Source organism: Girardinichthys multiradiatus, chromosome 6, assembly GCF_021462225.1.
Source record: "Girardinichthys multiradiatus isolate DD_20200921_A chromosome 6, DD_fGirMul_XY1, whole genome shotgun sequence".
Lineage (NCBI taxonomy): Eukaryota > Metazoa > Chordata > Actinopteri > Cyprinodontiformes > Goodeidae > Girardinichthys > Girardinichthys multiradiatus.
This window is the reverse complement of record NC_061799.1, coordinates 8896504-8916868: the sequence shown is the minus strand read 5'-3', so window position 1 is coordinate 8916868 and position 20365 is coordinate 8896504. Positions and strand designations below refer to the sequence as shown.

Below are 20365 nucleotides of genomic sequence, written 5' to 3'. Positions count from 1 at the left end.
CACTGCCCGATAATGTCCTCAGTTGTAGTCAGCAGCTCCCCACTCCTACTATAAACTGTGTTGCCAAAGCACTGCTTCCCTCTCCTGAGTCTGGGTTAGACACTTTGCCAGAATCACTTCAAGCCTGACCGGTAGTCCTTCTCCATGGCCTTACCGAACTCCTCCCAGGCCTGGGTTTTTCCCCCAGCCACAGCCCTGGCCACCGCATGCTTGGCTTCATGGCACCCGTCAGTCACCTCAGGAGTCCCACAAGCCAACTACAGCCGATAGGAGAACTTCCTATAGCTTTAACGGCATCCCTTACTGCCGGTGTCCACCACTGGGTTCGGGGATTGCTGCCACGACAGGCACCGCAGACCTTACGGCTACAGCTAAGAGTGGCAGCATCGACAATAGAGGCGGAGAACATAGTCCATTCTATGTTCTCCAACCTTCCCCGGAATCTGGTCAAAGTTCTCCCGGAGGTGAAAGTTGTATACATCCCTGGCTGAGGGCTCCGCCAGACGTTCCTAGCAAATCCTCACTATACGCTTGGGCCTGCCCAGTCTGTCTGGCTTCCACCTCTTCCAGCACATCCAACTCACTACCAGGTGGTGATCAATGGACAGCTCAGCCCCTCTCTTCACCTGAGTTTCCAAGATAAGCGGCTGAAAGTCGATCATCAACCTCCTGCCTAGGGTGTCCCAGTGCCAAGTGTACTGATGAACACCCTTATGCTTGAACATGGCATTCATTATGGACTGGCACAGAAGTCCATTAATGAAACACCACTCGGGCTCAGATCGTCATAAGCGGTCATTGATATACGACCGCCAGGCTTACCATGTGTGCACCATTCAAACTCTATTCTTGCCTGTCACTTTGCAGTGCTGACTAAACACAAGCTGGCAGGTCTTCATACCCGACATCTTGCTCATTAACTCAGGGTGCATGTAGTCTGAAGAAAATCAATTGAAGGATGTTGATTCCTCATGAGGAATGACTTAAATATTGTCTGTAAAACTGGTATGAGTGAGACAATGAAATTTACAACTACAGGTATTTCTGTAAAAGTGACATGCTGAGTACTGTGGATCTCTTAAGAGAAACTGCAATAAAAGCAATGTCCTTTATATACTGAGTGTAATTGACCTGTAAGACCTCCATGACAGTTGCAAAATAACACATAAAACTGAAATTGGAAAGGCATGTTTAAGGTTCTGACTGTAGTTAAGACATTAACAAGAATGTACTGTAGAGATTAAGAAACCATGTACTGTATGTTTAAATCCTAAACGGGCACTGATGTTGTAATAACAGAACTTCTACAAGCCATACCAAAACATTTTATAATCTGACTCTTTTAGTCAAATAGAGAATTTCTCCCTTTTTCTAAGTGAAATCTTTAGCAAATCGGATTTGTATGAGATAAGTAGGAATTCACATTTAACATAAATGCAATGTTCTAACTGGACGAACAGATGTACTATGTGTGCAAACATGGCCTCGGAGACTCCCTTGCTGTCTAGTTCAATAACCCACACTGTAATGTACAGCAACAGCTACTAATATTACCAGCGACAGCATCAGAGATTCTGTTAGAACTCACAATGATGCTCATTATGGAGCTTGTTTTTACTCTTCCCACAGCAAATAATGGAGTTGGCTTCCTGTGTGGGGGCTGCAAAAAGGTTGTCACGGGGAACATGCATAACTGGGACAGGGATATCTGTAGAATAAGCATCTAAGCAAAAAGCGTTACATTATATCTCCTTTATTGTTTGTTTGTTTAAAGCTAATTATTTTTCACTATTTTTCCCCTTTTTCCACATCAGAAATTGTAATGGGCATCATATCACAGAATATAACTTTTTTTTTTTTTTTCTTCAAGATAATTTCAAAAATAATTACCAGCTATAACAGTTCTAGAAGGAAAAAGAAACTACATGATTACAGTGAGAATATTTTAAACTGAATACACACAAAGACTGTTATCAGCGGTCTATGTGTATTCCCCAGTTTGTAAACCTGTACCTTGACAGTTAACTTCTTGTGGTGGCATCCTCACTAAACCCCCAATAAGCCTCTGGAAAAAAGCCATTTCTTTTGAATAGCTTCTTTAAACATTTGTGCTACCTGATGTCATTTCACCTCACTGATAGTTAACCGAGTCTTCTTCCTGTAGTAACAACTTCCACAGTGAGGAGCATTGTTTGTCAGTGTGACTTGGCAGTGCATATGTATGGTGACTTCACTGATTGCAAAATATAAAATCTTTATTTTCCAACCTGCTGATTGCGGATAAGGGCTGGTAAAGCGTAAAAGTTTCTGGAACTTCTGATTACCAGATGATTTCTTAGTGCATCTGTAATTATATTTATCAGTAAATAATATTAAGATCAAAAAGATGGAATGATTGGTTTGTAGGTTGTCCTTGATTTTTTGCTGGAAATCTTCAGGCTGCACTGTAAGCAAAGGTTTATTATTAACCACATTCGCCATATTAAACATCCTGTAATCTGAGTCAAATCGACTGTGCCAATTTTAACGGATTGGCAGGAAAAGAAAAAAAAGGGGGTATGGGGGAGCTGGGTTTTTCTCTTGCGTTTCCACTAATGGGCATTAGCTGTGCTTCAGGATCCTTCTGCATGCCTCGCTGCTATAGAGGCAAACCAAACAGTAAAACCAATTGGCCGGACTGTTGTATTATCAGATAAGTTTTAACTGCATCACGAATGTTGTGTTTTGTAGTTTTTTTAACTGCCTCTAAGGGACTATAAATTCACTTCAGGAAATCTTCCCTGCCTCTTTGATCTCCATCCACAGGCAAACAGACGTGCCCTCCAGAGAAATTTGACTGTGGGGGATCCACCAACAAGTGTGTCTCGTTGTCATGGAGATGTGACGGGGAGAAAGATTGCGAGAACGGAGCGGACGAGGAGGACTGTGCATCTGGTGAGTCTCACAAAGTCGCTTTCCTGTAAGCAAATGTCTTTTTTATTTTTTACAGTTGATTGCATCTTAGGAGTACATTTTGATAAGAAATGGTGACATTCACAGATTTACCTGAGTGAATGACTTTCTGAGGAACACAGATGAACTTAGATTTTTTTAGATTAGAAAAGGCTTGATCCACTTTGATCTTGTTATTTAGAGGTTAAACACATTAAAGCACAGTAGAAAAGATACTATAATCAGATGGATGTCAGGTGAATTCAGATTTAAGCCACCTGCACTTGACTGTAGAGTCCCCTTTGATGTAAAATGATTTGTGATGTGAAATGTCAAATATGGGGGCTTCCTAGTGATACTAGGAGGATTTCTACAATTTGTATAATTCTTACATTCTCCATGAAGCCCTTAGAGCCATCAAGTATGAAGGCACCTTAGACACAGCCAATCACATGGCTCGCACGTATGGTAACCCCCACCCCCAAATCACTTCAGGGACTATCCTTGGCCTACTTCTGAGGATCCGGGAAAAAATCTGCTGTTTTTTTTCTTGCTTCTTTCCTCTTCATGTCAGGAAAATGTGATTGAGGCAACAAATCTAAAGGTGTTTAGAGTTGAAGGCTGTGGAAATGGCGCAATTCAGCATTTGCAACAAAAAAAAACCATTTTAAAAATATTTTTTTTTACTGTTGTGTGAATTCAGCAACTCACACACCTGTACTTCTTGTCTGTTGGGGATTTAAATAAATTTTGACCTGTTAAATATATAGCTAAAAATATAACTTTAAAATGAAAATCTTCTGTTTTAACCCACCTGAATAAAGGTGGTTAATTTGTTGTCTAACAATATTTGTTTGATTATCCACTGAATGACTTACAGACCTCAAAAGTAACCCTTATGCACTCATGCTGGAGCAAGCGGTAGTGACTGTATTGAATTTCAGTCTAACACCTTCTTAGCTTAGATGGCTTATTACTGCGCTGCTTATTGAGACCCAGTCTAGCCTGGACTAATCCTGCTCTCTTTCTAATGTCTGTATTGATGTGGCAGTCTTAAGCCTCTCAGTAGTGACACAAGGGCAGGCAGCAGGATGTTGTCCACCCAGCCAAAGGCTCAAATCTCTGTAGGGACATGTGGCGCCAAGCTTGACCAGCTGAGAGAGGCTGGCTGCTGCATTAGCAACGGGGCCTGATAGCATCACAAATTAGTGCTATTAAATGCTGATCAGACCATGTTATCTAAAAGCGACTGGGCTCAGTACCAACCTGAAGGATGATGTTTGAAACAAGGATTAGATGCTTTGAAATGTCTCTGCAGATCAAATCTGGAGCTGCAAAGCATTGATTTCCCCCTACTTTTTCTGTGCTGCAGCATCACTAACCACAGTACTCATCAAAGTTCAGAAGGTAGTACTAATATCGTTGTCATACATGTCAGTAAAAAGTAAACAAAAAAGTTAACCTGAGGCTTCCAAAAAAAAAAAATCTTACATTGGTCTATTGGTCTATGTTTTATGTTATACAGAAACCCTTTTCAAAAGTCTGCCAAAAATATTTAGAATGTCTTGTCACGGAGCAGTCGGCCCAGTGTAACATTGAGTCTCCACGTAGAGCTCACTCAGAGATGAGTTATTTTCACATCTAAATGTAGCCCTGATTAAGACGTATACAGTTCAACTAGGTTTAGACCAAGGTAATTGTCTGAATCGAAAGTGGTCTAAGCTTAGACAGAATTAAAAGGTCTCTAAATCATGCAGAAATGCCAGAAAGCATAAACGGAAACTTGAAGACAGCATTATTTGATATAGTATGAAGGAATGTCCTTGCTTTTTCAGTTGTGAATTTGTATTTTTGTTTATTTGAGATCTAAAAACTGAGTGGTAAATATGACAGTTTCTCTAAATATTTGTTTCTGTGCTGGCAGGAGAGTTGTTAACATTTAAGGTTTACAGTCTGTGCTCTGACAACAAGAGGCTTTCTAGGCATCATCAGAGATGAAGTTTAGTGAGACAACTCACTTGTAAATGTTGAAATAAATGTCTTTGTTAAAGAGTATAGAATAGGTTTGGATCTGACATCTAGGCTCCAACCCCATCACTTTATTCCAATGTCATTCAACATGTCATGGAGTGACAAGTTTCTTTGCCCCCTGAACATGACTTTTAGCATGGCAGGAATGAGGAGTCTATGAGCCCACGTGGGTGCTGGGTTGGTGGAGGGACTGAAAAGCAGCAGAGCAGCAGCAGCAGTGTGACATGTTTTGCAGAATGATTCAGAAAGCTAAAATAAACCGTCCTAATTGGTGAGGTCTGCTTGTATGTTCTGTGGAGTGTATGGGAGATCACGTGTGAAGCAGCAGCACAGGCTACAGCTCACTGCCTAAACTAGCTCGCAGGCATCACCTCATTCCAGTTCATTTTCATTAAAGTAAAATTGTCAGTTGTTCAGCAAAAATCAACTATCCAACCAAAGCTGCACTCTCATACAGTGGCGCAGACATGGCACTACACTGTACACACCAGGAGTCCTGGACTTAATAATATATATCCAGTATAAAGAGTGACTGTGTTGCTCTTGGTTTTAACATCAGCAACTTAACATCATCACAACTTCTTTGATGCTTGTTAATCTGGGCTAAAACAGGACTATATTTAGACTACAAACACAATGGAAAAACTTTTACTTTTAAATTAAATATATACCAATTTTAGCTTAGATGTCTACAGATGTTTAAGATTTTTTGGGATTTATTTTCAACAAAACATATACTCACTGGGCGTGTTCCGTTTTTGATGTTTTCTTTTACTTATGCTGCCCTTAGATAAGGGTTACCACTGTTTTCATCCTCACTGAAATGCCCTATTAATCTGAAACACGTACAAACCACCCAACACTAATTGTAAACATGAAGACCAAATGAAGCCTTCATTCCAAAGCTGCTCTAAAGGAGATACATTTTAGGTCAATTTTAGACTTCAAAGATCACTTATAACCCGCATTTAAATGACATTATGTTCTGTATTCAACAACATGCTACAGCAAATCAACCTAAATCTGTTTTGGTGGCAAACTGATAATAGCGAAGGACTATTTTTACATATTTTCTACATTGGTAAAGACAATTATGATACCAGGTATACAGGTCCTTCTCAAAATATTAGCATATAGTGATAAAGTTCATTATTTTCCATAATGTCATGATGAAAATTTAACATTCATATATTTTAGATTCATTGCACACTAACTGAAATATTTCAGGTCTTTTATTGTCTTAACACGGATGATTTTGGCATACAGCTCATGAAAACCCAAAATTCCTATCTCACAAAATTTGCATATCAATAAAAGGGTCTCTAAACGAGCTATGAACCTAATCATCTGAATCAACGAGTTAACTCTAAACACCTGCAAAAGATTCCTGAGGCCTTTAAAACTCCCAGCCTGGTTCATCACTCAAAACCCCAATCATGGGTAAGACTGCCGACCTGACTGCTGTCCAGAAGGCCACTATTGACACCCTCAAGCAAGAGGGTAAGACACAGAAAGAAATTTCTGAACGAATAGGCTGTTCCCAGAGTGCTGTATCAAGGCACCTCAGTGGGAAGTCTGTGGGAAGGAAAAAGTGTGGCAGAAAACGCTGCACAACGAGAAGAGGTGACCGGACCCTGAGGAAGATTGTGGAGAAGGGCCGATTCCAGACCTTGGGGGACCTGCGGAAGCAGTGGACTAAGTCTGGAGTAGAAACATCCAGAGCCACCGTGCACAGGTGTGTGCAGGAAATGGGCTACAGGTGCCGCATTCCCCAGGTCAAGCCACTTTTGAACCAGAAACAGCGGCAGAAGCGCCTGACCTGGGCTACAGAGAAGCAGCACTGGACTGTTGCTCAGTGGTCCAAAGTACTTTTTTTGGATGAAAGCAAATTCTGCATGTCATTTGGAAATCAAGGTGCCAGAGTCTAGAGGAAGACTGGGGAGAAGGAAATGCCAAAATGCCAGAAGTCCAGTGTCAAGTACCCACAGTCAGTGATGGTCTGGGGTGCCGTGTCAGCTGCTGGTGTTGGTCCACTGTGTTTTATCAAGGGCAGGGTCAATGCAGCTAGCTATCAGGAGATTTTGGAGCACTTCATGTTTCCATCTGCTGAAAAGCTTTATGGAGATGAAGATTTCATTTTTCAGCACGACCTGGCACCTGCACACAGTACCAAAACCACTGGTAAATGGTTTACTGACCATGGTATCACTGTGCTCAATTGGCCTGCCAACTCTCCTGACCTGAACCCCATAGAGAATCTGTGGGATATTGTGAAGAGAACGTTGAGAGACTCAAGACCCAACACTCTGGATGAGCTAAAGGCCGCTATCGAAGCATCCTGAGCCTCCATAAGACCTCAGCAGTGCCACAGGCTGATTGCCTCCATGCCACGCCGCATTGAAGCAGTCATTTCTGCAAAAGGATTCCCAACCAAGTATTGAGTGCATAACTGTACATGATTATTTGAAGGTTGACATTTTTTGTATTAAAAACACTTTTCTTTTATTGGTCGGATGAAATATGCTAATTTTGTGAGATAGGAATTTTGGGTTTTCATGAGCTGTATGCCAAAATCATCCGTATTAAGACAATAAAAGACCTGAAATATTTCAGTTAGTGTGCAATGAATCTAAAATATATGTATGTAAAATTTTCATCATTACATTATGGAAAATAATGAACTTCATCACAATGTGCTAATATTTTGAGAAGGACCTGTACATTGGATTCTGGGAAAACATAATAAGCTTTTCACTGACTGGGAAATGATCACAGAGTGCATGGAAGCTGTGGTAGAAACACTTTGAGATGGAAAAGAAGAACAATTTAAGGAAAAGGTTAAGCAAATTACCCTGCCTGCCACAAGCACAAGGAGAGCAGAATTATACCAAGTTGCACAGATGCAGCTCGATTTTTGTCTCTTGATTTAAAATGTTCGGACCCCAAAGTGTTTGGATGAGGGAGGGAGTGGACCTCCTGCTATTTTAATAGGAGACCCCTGATCTGAATCTTTAAATTTATGTGTTTTCTGGCCAGTTCCATTGTCCCAGGTGTATAAAACTAGCACCAGCATGCAGACTGCTTCTATAAGCATTTGTGAAAGATTGGGTCACTCTCAGGAGCTCACACACTTAAAAAATCATTTTGCAACAGAATAAAAAACAATTACTTTCATAAAATTCCACAACTTGATCAAGGACATAATATAAACTAAAAACCAATTGCACTTACAACATGAACATGAATACACATTTGTTGCTGAGACTCTAACAGATTTCTTGGAAATTCAATTTAAAAGTAGATTTCTAATGAGCAAGTTATGGATTCCAGAGCTTCCCTCTCTTGACGGAGAAGACTGTGAGCAAAAAATTTTTTACTTAATGGAATTTGATAATTAACACTTAAATTTGTTTGCATTTCTGTAATTTCCTAATATAGCCATAAAGAGATGGTGGACCAAATCCATTTAAATACAAACTTTAAGTAAGATAAATCTTGCAAAATGTTTGCAAAATTCCAGAACTTACATTTTTGTAGAATGTGGCGGTGATGATATTGTACCAAGAATTTTTAAATTTGATCATACAGTGCATCTAAAAGATATTCATGGTCCTGCACTTTTTCCACATTCAGGTATGTTACAGCCTTATTCCAAATGGTATCAAATTAATTCATACATTCATCCATTTTCTATACCTGCTTCTTTCTCACGGGGGAGCTGCACTACACTTTAATTCAAGCAGATGGCATTACTCCTTTATTCCGTTTATAACACCTATTAGCTACTAAATATTGTTTTTTTTTTCAACTGATAAAAAATAGACGAAAAGCAGCTTCAAAGTTATACGGTTAAAAAATTCATTCCACTATTCCTTAAGTTGTACTGGATCCTTGAGCAGGAAAAGTTTAAATCATTATTTGATTTTTTCCCAACCTGGATTTGGCCAGAGTTGTTGCTTTACAACTACATGATTCCTTTTCAATAACTACCAAACACTGACTAACACACTTATATTTATTTTATTTTCATCAGGTAAACAGAAAATGTTTTGGTAAAAAATCGGTTTATTAGAATAAAAAAAAAAAAACATAAGCAGTCCAGAATTACAGGAAATACAAGGATATCTTGACTGTCTAATCATAAGCAAATATTTATATAAAATTAGAAGATGCGTAGACAGTGGAGTAGAGGATGGCAGGACATGAAAATGATCACTGAGCTTCTGAAAATTCTGAAATACATTTAATTTCAATATTACTTCCACCACAACAGAGTACAGGTATGATCTGAGTCTAGTATGTTTATCTCTAATGTTGATCATCTGATTATCTCCATTTTAGGTATGGTTAAAGAAACACAACCATTACATTGCTATACCGCCAGTACGTTATATCACCCATCTAGGGATGGGTTGTACAATGAAAATATTTAATGCTATGTACTATGTGCAATGGCTAAAATGACAATGTTGAGACTATTTGAGCATACATTTCCAAAGTAACTATTACTCACATGGATCTAATCCACTGGAAGATTAGTTTATTTTAATGGTCCCAAATGCAGGTGAGGACACTGTTCAAAATGTTAGAAATTGGCTATAGAGACCATCAGGAGTTGCAGAGTTTTCTGCCACAGGGATATTAGATTAGTAGACTGACACTGAGCGTTTTCTGTTCCTTACAAGCAATCTCCTTTAGGTTTCTGCCTAGTTTTTGTGCAGCAGGCCAGTTGATCTGAAGGCCTGTAAAGGAAGATGAAGCTGAAACAAAACAGAGAGGTACAGAGGAGCAAGAGCATTTAGCCATTTTTAAGCCAACATCAGAATTTTGCTATTAATTCTGTGGTTAACAGGAAGCCAGTGGAGAGATGACAGAGTCAGTGAGACGTGCTAGTGTCTGTGTGTACCAGTTAAAAGATGGGCAGCAGTATTTTGAACAAGTTGAATACTTGAAAGGGATGCCTGAGTGATGCCTTCTGCAATGCATTTTATTCAATGCAAAAGTCAAGATGCGTTGAGATATAAGCATGTATTTTCTCCAGTCTGCTTGCCTAAATCAAAGACAGATTTCTGCAAAACAGAAATCTGAGTCCATAATTACTCCCAGGTTGGTTACACACTGTTTGATGTATGGCTAAAGGCAACCAAAATTAGCAACTTCATTGTGTGAGGTATTGTTTGGCCTGAATAATATGATCTCTCTTTTCCTTTCATTGGAATTATGATCATCCAAGCCTTATGGTCATCAAGACTGTTTTAAGTATTTTAAGTATTAAATGGAGCATTGGCCAGGTGTCAGAGGCAGGTGAATAACCGTGGAATATTCCATGTTTCTTAAAAATAGACCATAAAGAGAGCAGGTACAGAGAAAAAAAAGAAGAGGACCAAGAACTGAGCCTTGAGGAACCTTGCAAAAAAAAAAAAGAGGCTTATGTTGACAGAAAGTGCAAAACATCAGGAACCACACTGAAAACAATACTACTATTTATAATGGCAAGGACTGAGGTTCTAGTTGAAGGAAAAACCTCTTTTAAAGATACATGCAGGCATGGCATCAGCATGGTATCCTGAATGTTTTATATGACTAACCACCTCTTTAACACCTGCAGAAGGTGATATCGCTGACCTAGTTGACTCAACCTTGTCAACAACAAAGCTAAAGACAACTATTGCAAACATCAGCTTTCAGGCTGGTAGACTGGGGCACATTAAGAATAGAACTGGTAAAAAGAACACAGGGTTTATGACAATTTGAAGCAATGACTTAGGAAGAGTAAATTCTTTTTGCCATTTTGCAATGTTTGATAACATTTCCAATATTCTTTCAACATGTTAGAAGAAATCTGCAATTTCTTTCTTCCACTTTTGCTCTGTTCTCTCACACTGAAGTCTGGCTGCTTGGGTTGTGTAGTTTTACAAGGGCTGAGGTAGCACCCGCTTTTTAATGGGGCCACTGTTTCTAGGGTCTTAATACAAGTTTCCTGAAACTATGAAAACAGTTCATCTGTGGTGAGACAAATAATGGTCCCAGAATCACTAAATAAAAGCAGAAGAGAAGAGAGCAGCAATGGAAAAGTTAAACATATGACAGCACTTGGCTGGAGCGCCAGCTGTATACTCAAGGACAAAAGAAATGTCATATAAAACAGGTTTGTGATCAGAAAACACAGCAGTTTCTAAATTAAAAACAGCTAAAACAGTAAAATGTGTGCCCCTACTAATGTGTAGGACCTTCTAAGGAATATGCAAAGCTAAAAGACTAAAAAAGATTTATACATTCCTGAGAAAACAACTTAGCAGGGCAACACATGAATGGTAAAACCACTAACAATAAAATACTCAATTATTTTTAGGCATACATTCAGCCAAAAAGTCTAACAAGTTATCCAAAACTCTCTGTTGAACTTTGCTGGTTGGTAGTTCAACTACCTGGTCACGTTTTGTATGATTACGAGCGATTACGAAATACAAACAATTTGGATGGCAGCAGGTATGGAAATCTAAAGGTGCTGCAATTTACTAAGGCATAAACTCCCAGAATGGGTATTTACGCATGTGGAAGTTTTAATAAAATGTGAGATGTATTCGTCAAAGTTCTTCTTAGATTATCTTGTTCAGGCAAGGCAGTCAGCTGGGCTGGTCAGAGGGCAAGAGTTCAGAAAAACACTGGATTCAACAACTCACATGGCTGGGGGCAGGCTTACACAGCTTTAAGTCTTTCCAGATTTTTTCAATCTTTCTAGAATTTTGTGTGACCACCGAAAGACTGGGGATAACAAACTTAACAAGTGCAGGAGATGAAAAATCACAGAATACATGATTTCTTTTTTTTTAAACCAAATGGGGTAAACTGAACACAGAAAACGCTTAAAGTGCAGCAGTTTAAATGGTAAATGAGCTGAAGTTAATACAAAGAGAGGTTCCAGTTGGATTGATAGTGCCGGATTACTTTGATGGCAGATGCAGTCTTGATTTAATGAAGTCGATCAAGCAATTAGGATTCGATCGTGATACATCTTTTCTGTAGAGCAGGACTGCCCTGGTAAATTTAGGCAACCAGCTTCTTTTTATATGGTATGCCTAAAATGCAAAGAATACGACAGGTAATCTGTTGGATTAGTAATCAGCTCCCACTACCTGTTTGCTCAAAACAATTCCAAGTTCCAATTCCAAGTTGTTTAACTGGCTCTGACCGAGATCAGGTTGCATCTTTTCCCCTCATATACTGACAGATGTTTGTCCCAAATAGCCATGGAGCCTGGTGCAGACTAGAGGCTGAAATTTTTTCGGGAATCCCGCGGGACGGGAGACAGCATCAGTAAAGATCACGTGATTGGGACGGTACAGGATAAAAAATGAACGGGAGCAGACGGGAGCGGGAGGTAACCAATAAGAGGGAAAATAAACTAGGATCAATTGTCTTTGGAAATGTAAAACTGAGACTTTGTTATAAACTTTAAGAAAAAAAAACTTGAATCAACGCCGCCATTGTGTAGTTTTGTTCCAAGAAGCCTATACTATAATGCGAGTCAAACGAACTACACAACCCACAAGCCAACAGTGCTTCTGATCGATGTTTTCCACCTGCGTTCAGGATGGAGGAGCAAACGCAGGTGGAGAACTGGACGTGGTAAAATTGGGTTTGCAACGTAAAGTCAGAAATAAGGACTTATCTATTAAACTCATAGAGCTGACAGGAAAGTCGCAAATATTACCGAACTTCAGGAGAGTTGAATGTAGCGGTGTTAACACGCAGTCTGCTGCTTGTAAAATGTATTTAGTCGTCATCAAGTTCACCAGTGATTAAGGGACACTTGTAAGACAGATTCTGGATTAAATCAGCCCTGCATCTCTTCATTCATCAAACCAAAAGTACCAACATGTGTCAAGTCTCATCTGACCAACAAAATTGCTGCATGTGCTCTAAAGATTTAGGAGGTAAGGTACGGAAGCCCGTGAGGGGACATGGGGAAATCTATCCCCCCTTTTCCCCTCGCGGGCTCCGTAGAAAGGCTTCATCAAGGGAAGATATTAAATAAATATGTTGTGAAATAGAAAAAAATTTAATGTACCATTAAATGTACAATTTATTTAATACATCATTAAATATTAAGTGTACCACTAATTACGTCATGTCATCTTAAAATTATACTTAATTATTCAGTGGCACATTTAATTGCATAATAGTCTATTTCATGATATAATGGTACATTTATTGTTTCCAATGATGTATTAAATAAATAAATGGTACCTTTAATTTAATGGCACATTTAATGTTACATTTCTTTCATGTTACATTTACTTCACTTATGGGACATTAACAACATTTATTTATTTAATGATGATTTTATTGTATAAACTTTGTCCAGTTTGACCCTCCATTCTTGATGCCTGTATAGGAGGTCATGTGAGAATTTGAAACAGGTGTTCTGGAGCAGACACACATCTAAAACCTGCAGGGAAGAGGTCCCTGAGGACCAGGGCTGTGAACCATTGAGGTACAGTTTCTAAATTATGAAGGTAATGCCTTTTTGGCCTTTTGTTCACCAAGTACAGTTCTCTTACTAGGTGCATTTTTCTTTCGTTCCAGCAACTTGAAAGATAAAAGTGATGTCATTGTTCAAAGGAAACGATCACTTAATAAATAAGTAAAATACAACTATGTACATTTTGTTTATTCAGCTAAGATAGGCATGGTCTGTTTCCTTGTTTGATATTTTATTATTTCTTCATTATTATTCTTTTTACTTTAACTGGCCTTTACTACAACTAAAAACAGGGACCTAACTGGTCCTTCAAAGAAATTGTCAAAAGACTAAATGAAGAAAACAAAAATGGGAGTGGCACAGGAGTGGGAGTCGTTCTGAATGGGAGCAGGATGGGAGTGGGAGTCAATTTACCAGGAGTGGGACGGGACAGGATTTTTTTCGTTATGCTGGCCTGGGATTGGGATGGGACAAGACATTTTTCTGTGGGAGCGGGATGGGACAGGAGAGAAAATCCACTCCCGTGTCACCCTCTAGTGCAGACGTGGCTTAGCTGGAAATTAGTGGTAAAATATGTGAAAAAGTCTTCTAGTGCATCTTCAGCTTTAGGTTCAGCCTGAATTGTTCAGGTAACACAGTTCAGAGACTATGGGCAGTTAAGCTCACATTTTTCTTTGCACCAGATGGGTGATGCGGATGTTTCAAGCAATAAATTCAATTCTATGTCGAACCAGCTTTACCAGCTTCCCCAGCTTCATAGATTATTCCTGTTATAAAATGCTGATATACACTCACCGGCCACTTTATTAGGTACAGCTGTCCAACTGCTCGTTAACGCAAATTTCTAATCAGCAACTCAATGCATTTAGGCATGTAGACATGATCAAGACGATCTGCTGCAGTTCAAACCGAGCATCAGAATGGGGAAGAAAGGTGATTTAAGTGACTTTGAACGTGGCATGGTTGTTGGTGCCAGACGGGCTGGTCTGTGTATATCAGAAACTGCTGATCTACTGGGATTTACACGAAGTACCATCTCTAGGGTTTACAGAGAATGGTCCGAAAAAGAGAAAATATCCAGTGAGCGTCAGTTCTGCGGGCGCAAATGCCTTATTGATGCCAGAGGTCAGAGGAGAATGGCCAGACTGGTTCGAGCTGATAGAAAGGCAACAGTAACTCAAATAACCACTCGTTACAACCAAGGTATGCAGAAGAGGATCTCTGAATGGACAACATGTCGAACCTTGAGGTGGATGGGCTACAGCAGCAGAAGATCACACCGGGTGCCACTCTTGACAGCTAAGAACAGGAAACCGAGGCTACAATTCACACAGGCTCACCAAAATTGGACAATAGAAGATTGGAAAAACGTAGCCTGGTCTGATGAGTCTCGATTTCTGCTGCAACATTTGGATGGTAGGATCAGAATTTGGTGTCAACAACATGAAAGCATGGATCCATCCTGCCTTGTATCAACGGTTCAGGCTGGTGGTGGTGGTGTAATGGTGTGGGGGATATTTTGTTGGCACACTTTGGGCCCCTTAGTACCAATTGAGCATCGTGTCAACGCCACAGCCTACCTGAGTATTGTTGCTGACCATGTCCATCCCTTTATGACCACAGTGTACCCATCTTCTGATGGTTACTTCCAGCAGGATAACGTGCCATGTCATAAAGCACGAATCATCTCAGACTGGTTTCTTGAACATGACGACAATGAATTCACTGTACTCAAATGGCCTCCACACTCACCAGATCTCAAGCCAGTAGACCAAACACTCTGAGGAATGTTTCCAGTACGTTGTTGAATCTATGCCACGAAGGATTAAGGCAGTTCTGAAGGCAAAAGGGGTCCAACCCGGTACTAGCAAGGTGTACCTAATAAAGTGGCTGGTGACTGTAAATGTTTTGTTTGATGCACCTTTTCTTCTCTGTGAGTGAAAATCAGTCACAGAGAAAGGGGTGGGGTCATCAGGCTCCAGATTTACTGTGAAATTTATGCTGTTTTGTAGAGTCCTGACCTTTTAGTTCTGCACTGATGTGTTCTGCCAGTGTCTGGGTTAAAAACGGTGCTAAATGGCCTGGCGCTGGAGCAGCGGTACAGGGTGCAACCCATGTATAGAGAGGCTTCAGCCCTCAACACGGCTGTCCCCTGGTTTGAGTCCCGGCCACACCAACCTGTGCTGCAGGTCTTCCCCGCGCTTCACCCTATTCCCTGTCTGCCTACTTTCCAGAAAAAAATGACAAAATAAAGGCTAGTGGTGCAAAACGAGTCTTTAAAAAAAAACGTGCTAAAGCTTGTGCCAAACCAAAAGTGCCTGACTGGAATTTTTAAGGACAAATGCATGTGTTTTTTACACCCATATAAACAGTAGTGATAGATTTGAGCAAATCTTGGTCCAGTTTCCTGAGCTGCAGCAATAAGTCATACTCCATAGGTGTATGAGGTGTGACTCTTAATTTAGGTTTTGCAGGTCATGTGTGTGAAGTTAGCTTCAGTCACAATACAGATGTATGAGAGTTTAATATGAAACTGCTGAAGCCATTAAGAGACTTTCAGCAAATCCCACATTTCAGTTCTATACAGGTGTCAATTAATGACAAAATGTAAGTCTGGCGACCTGCCCAGGGTGTACCCCGGCTCTCGCCCATAGACTGCTGGAGATAGGCTCCAGCTTCCTCGCAACCCATTATGGAAGAAGCGGTAGAAAATGACTGACTGACAAAATGTGAGTGTCAGGAATGACTTCGATGCAAGAGTTTGGGATGTTGTATTAAAGAGAAACATAATATGTGACACTCAGAGTGTGTGTACATCTTTAGAAATAAGTAGGCTTGCTATAAGTCATGCTATACCTTTTTTCCTTAACCAAAGCATTCCAGTTTTCTTTTTTCTTTAACTCATTTGTTATGACAAAAAGGAAGTCTTTCAAAACTCACTCAGCTGGAACCTGCAGTGAGTTTCACCACATTCTGCTAATAATAGAAATTCACAGACTGCACTGCCCAACCTTGACTGGGTAGTCATTCTTGCCATACTATCCTGCTAATTGAATAATGCACATTTCGAATTATGCTTTAAATTGACATTAGCTTTCCTCAATGAAACCATTCCAGGATCAGCATCATATTAAGCAGCAGCTTTAGAGTAGATCTACAGCCAAGTTGATATGTTTGCCCTTTACTATCAGTGGTAAAGAGTGTAATGTTTACTTACTAACCTGAAATTGTTTCTGAGCATGTCTGCTTCCAGGGATCTCCATGTCAGGATTTGTGTGTTTTCATGTGTTTGTGTTTGTACTTCATGTCAGATTGGGTTTAATTCCTGCTGTGAGGTTACCCTATAATCTTGTTTTCATTATTTATGTTTCTCTCTTCGTGCAATGCATATTGGTACAAGCAGAAATCCTTATATCCACTTCCTGTAATGAGTAAAACAAATCTGGTTAATTTTGTTCATTGCCTGTGAAAGCAGAGGACCTTTTCTTTTCTTGAATGTCCTTTTCGTAATTTCACTCTGTTAATTAGAAACTAGGGAGGCTTTCAATGTTTGCTTGATTGGGGGATATTTTGTCTCAGTGCTGATTCTGTGTCTCATTTGTCCCCATACCTTTTGGCAGAAAGTCGAGCGGCACACGCAGTGACTAACGTGCTGTGTGTGTGTGTTCATTCTCATCACCTGTTATAGTACTGCAAGCAGATCAACCAATCTTCCTTTTGCTCTTCATCTGAACCACTGGTTGCCGCTGGCAACAATCTTCCATCAGTAATGCAGCCAGATTAAGGAAAGTGCTAAGCTCCCAACTTCTGACTCTTTTAGTATGAAAAAGTTAGATAACAAAAAACACTGACCAAGAATTTTAGGCTCTCTTAGAATTAAGTTTTTTATTTCCTCCCACTATTGTGTGCTCTCTGTTTAATGATGATATGCATAAATGGTAGAAAAACGTCTTCTTTAAGTTGCAAAGGTATTATTACTGTAGTCAACTTGTTTGAATTAATTCTGTTTCCTGCCAATGACAAACTCAAATAAAAATTTTTGCACTCATCTTATTGATCCAAATATAATTTTGTGCTTTTATAAATGAAATTATGGTTTCATGCATCTCAAGTTATGTTCAGTCTAAACTCCAGAAGGTCACAAAAGAACCCGGGACATCATCTAAAGCAGTACAGACCTCAGTGTGCGAGGTCAAGGTGAAAACCGCTGCTGACCAAAAAGCACAAAAAGACAGATTTTTCACAAAATATCTTGATGTTCTCCAAGACTTTTGGGATAATATCCTGTGGACAGAGTGTGTGTTCTGTTCAATCATAAAAACCAACACAGGGCTGCAGTAAAAGAACCTCATACCAACAGTAAGATATAGTGGTGGTAGTGTGATGGTCTGGGGCTACCTTGCTGTTTCAACTTGTCAGTTTGCCTTAATTTTCTACCAGAAAACTTAAACAAACAGAAGGAGAATGTCCGTCCATGAGTTATTGATCTTAAGCTGAAGAACATCTTGGGTTATGCAGCAGGACAATAATTTGAACCACACCAGCAGGTCCAACTCCAAATGGCTCAAAAATAACAAAATTAAAGTTTTGAATTGACCTAGTCAAAGCTTCCACCTAAATCCAATGATAGTGGCTGGTTAAAATGTAAAAACCTGTTTTTGAGTTATTAGGTTTGGAGGCCAGCTACTTTTTCACATTAGGCCATTTGTTTGAGGATCTAAAACATTTAAGTGATTAAAAATGCATAAACAGTAGAAATCTGTCAGGGGCAAATACATTTTCAAAGTGCTGGAAATAATATGAAATTTTCAACTTCACTTAAAACCTGTGTTTTGTATTATTTATTCATCAATTAAAACATACTAACTTGTGTGACATCCTCAGCAGATGGTCTGTGGGATCAAACTTGCTCAGAAGTCTTTAAATTTACTCATCGTCCCAGTGGAAGATAAAGTGCCTCTCCTGTGTAACCCTGCCAAACGTACATTCTTAATGCTCTGCCCCTTGTGTAATAATGCACATGTTTATTTAAGGTCTTTAATTATTTAGTTCTAAATTAGGATAGTGTGTTGAAGTGAAACCAGGGCAGTGGTTAAAATCCACTGCAGAACCAGCTGCAGCAGCTTGTTTAATATTTATAAATAATCTTTTTATTGAACTGAATCCATAACACATGCTTTTTATTTAATTCAGTCTGTTGAAGAACACAATAATCAGACCAAAGCAGAATTATGTACTCTGCAGCCTCTGCTTAGTTATATTTTGTGGCCCCTTGAGGTTTAGCTCCTTCCTCAATCTGTAGCAGTTGTAAGGTTTGCAGTTTGCCATCGACGGTCTGCTGCTGCTCCACACTACAGCTTATCCTGCGTAAAATAAGGTAAAATGTCAATCCTTTCCTGCAACCAGCTGGAGCAAATAAAGTAGTGTGGCAAGGAAGCTGGACTCCCCATGGTTTGTGTAAATATGAAGTTATCTTTTCCTGTTGCTGACCTCTGTCCAGTTGTGGGCTCTCAGTGGGAGCTCTCACTTTCCGCCCCAAGTGCTTTTTATCTAGAACAAACATAATTCTAACAACACTGGAAAAGGTAGCAAGTAAGAGTGTAGAAAAAAACCAGCCGAAATACTGATGTTGTTTTTTGTAAATACTGTAGGGGAAGTGTAAAAGCTTTTTTGACAGCTGGCCCGTTAGTCACATAGACCTAAGGGCAATTTAGAGTAGCCAATCCGGCAGGCGGAGTTCTCCAGAGAAAACCCACATGTGCAGAAGGAGAACATGCAAATTTCCATGCAGAATGAGCCCAGGCTGAGTTTCACACCCCAGACATAAAAGTTGCTAACATCTGTGACAACAGGTAACCCTTATGTCAAACTTTAACCCAAAGGTATTTGTATTTTATTGTGTAGTAAACACTAATATTAAGAATCAATGGCCTACCTGACAGTAGCAAGTGTTCTAGCTGATTCGGTTAGAAGTAGATAGCTTTTCAGACTGTTAACACCTGGCTCTAAACTCCATTGTGTATAATCATATCTCATTTACCCATTCCACATAAGATAAACACAAACTATCCACACAACGAGCTGTCAACACCATTATCAGGCCTACTGATGTATCTGTAAGACAGAGAAGACCACAGTGTGGGACCAGTGTTGGTGTCTGTGCAGTGACACAGAACATTTGATTATTTTCGCCCAATAATATTCTACTGCACTGAAACACTAGACTGCTTGCTGGCAGCTGTAAAGCCATCGGTTGATTTGCCGTGTATAAGTGTAGGGGAACCCGAGTCCTGGTAATGTATGGATCAATATTAGTCCAAAAACAGTCTTTAATTTAAAACCTTGAACCCAATACATAAAATAAGAAATTGTTCCTCTGGAGATCAACCAGATTGTTGTTTAATTGTTGAAAAATACATGTCAGCTGTGCCAACTGCAGTGTGTTTTTCATTTTAAAGGGACAGATAATATGTATATATCGTGGACACAAAGCTATATTGCACATCCCCATTACAACCTGCCTTTGTTATAAAAAAAAAACGATACTGGGTGTATATAAGATATAAGTCTTTAGTTTTATTTTTTTTCCACTAAAGTTTACATATTTATACTTAATGTCTGTACCCCTTGAGTATACAACACCAAAGTGGAGATTATTACTTGTTCGTACAATCTTGGCCAATAAATCTGGTTCTGCTTCTTATGGACATACAGTAAGGCACAAAATTGTTGAGGCTTTAATTAATGCACAATAGGTTATTTCCTCATGTAGACACACTGCGCATAGAGGAGTAGATTTTAGTGGAATATTTTGCTAGATTAAAATACTCTTTAAACTTAATTTGAAGTAGATACAACATAATGCTTTTAATGGATCTAGAGCGACAAGTAGAACGACAAGGGTGACAGGAAAATGAG

At 39.5% G+C, this 20365-nt stretch overlaps 1 protein-coding gene across 4 annotated transcripts in view; it reads left to right on the top strand.

Annotated features, from left to right (window-relative positions):
• Window positions 1-20365, top strand: part of LOC124870090 (low-density lipoprotein receptor-related protein 8-like) — a 138762-nt gene that overhangs the window by 60847 nt on the left and 57550 nt on the right. For all 4 annotated transcript variants that reach the window (XM_047368568.1, XM_047368569.1, XM_047368567.1 and 1 more), the window contains exon 4: window positions 2806-2934. In XM_047368568.1, the coding sequence (XP_047224524.1) occupies window positions 2806-2934 (129 nt within the window). The remainder of the gene's footprint in view (window positions 1-2805; window positions 2935-20365) is intronic.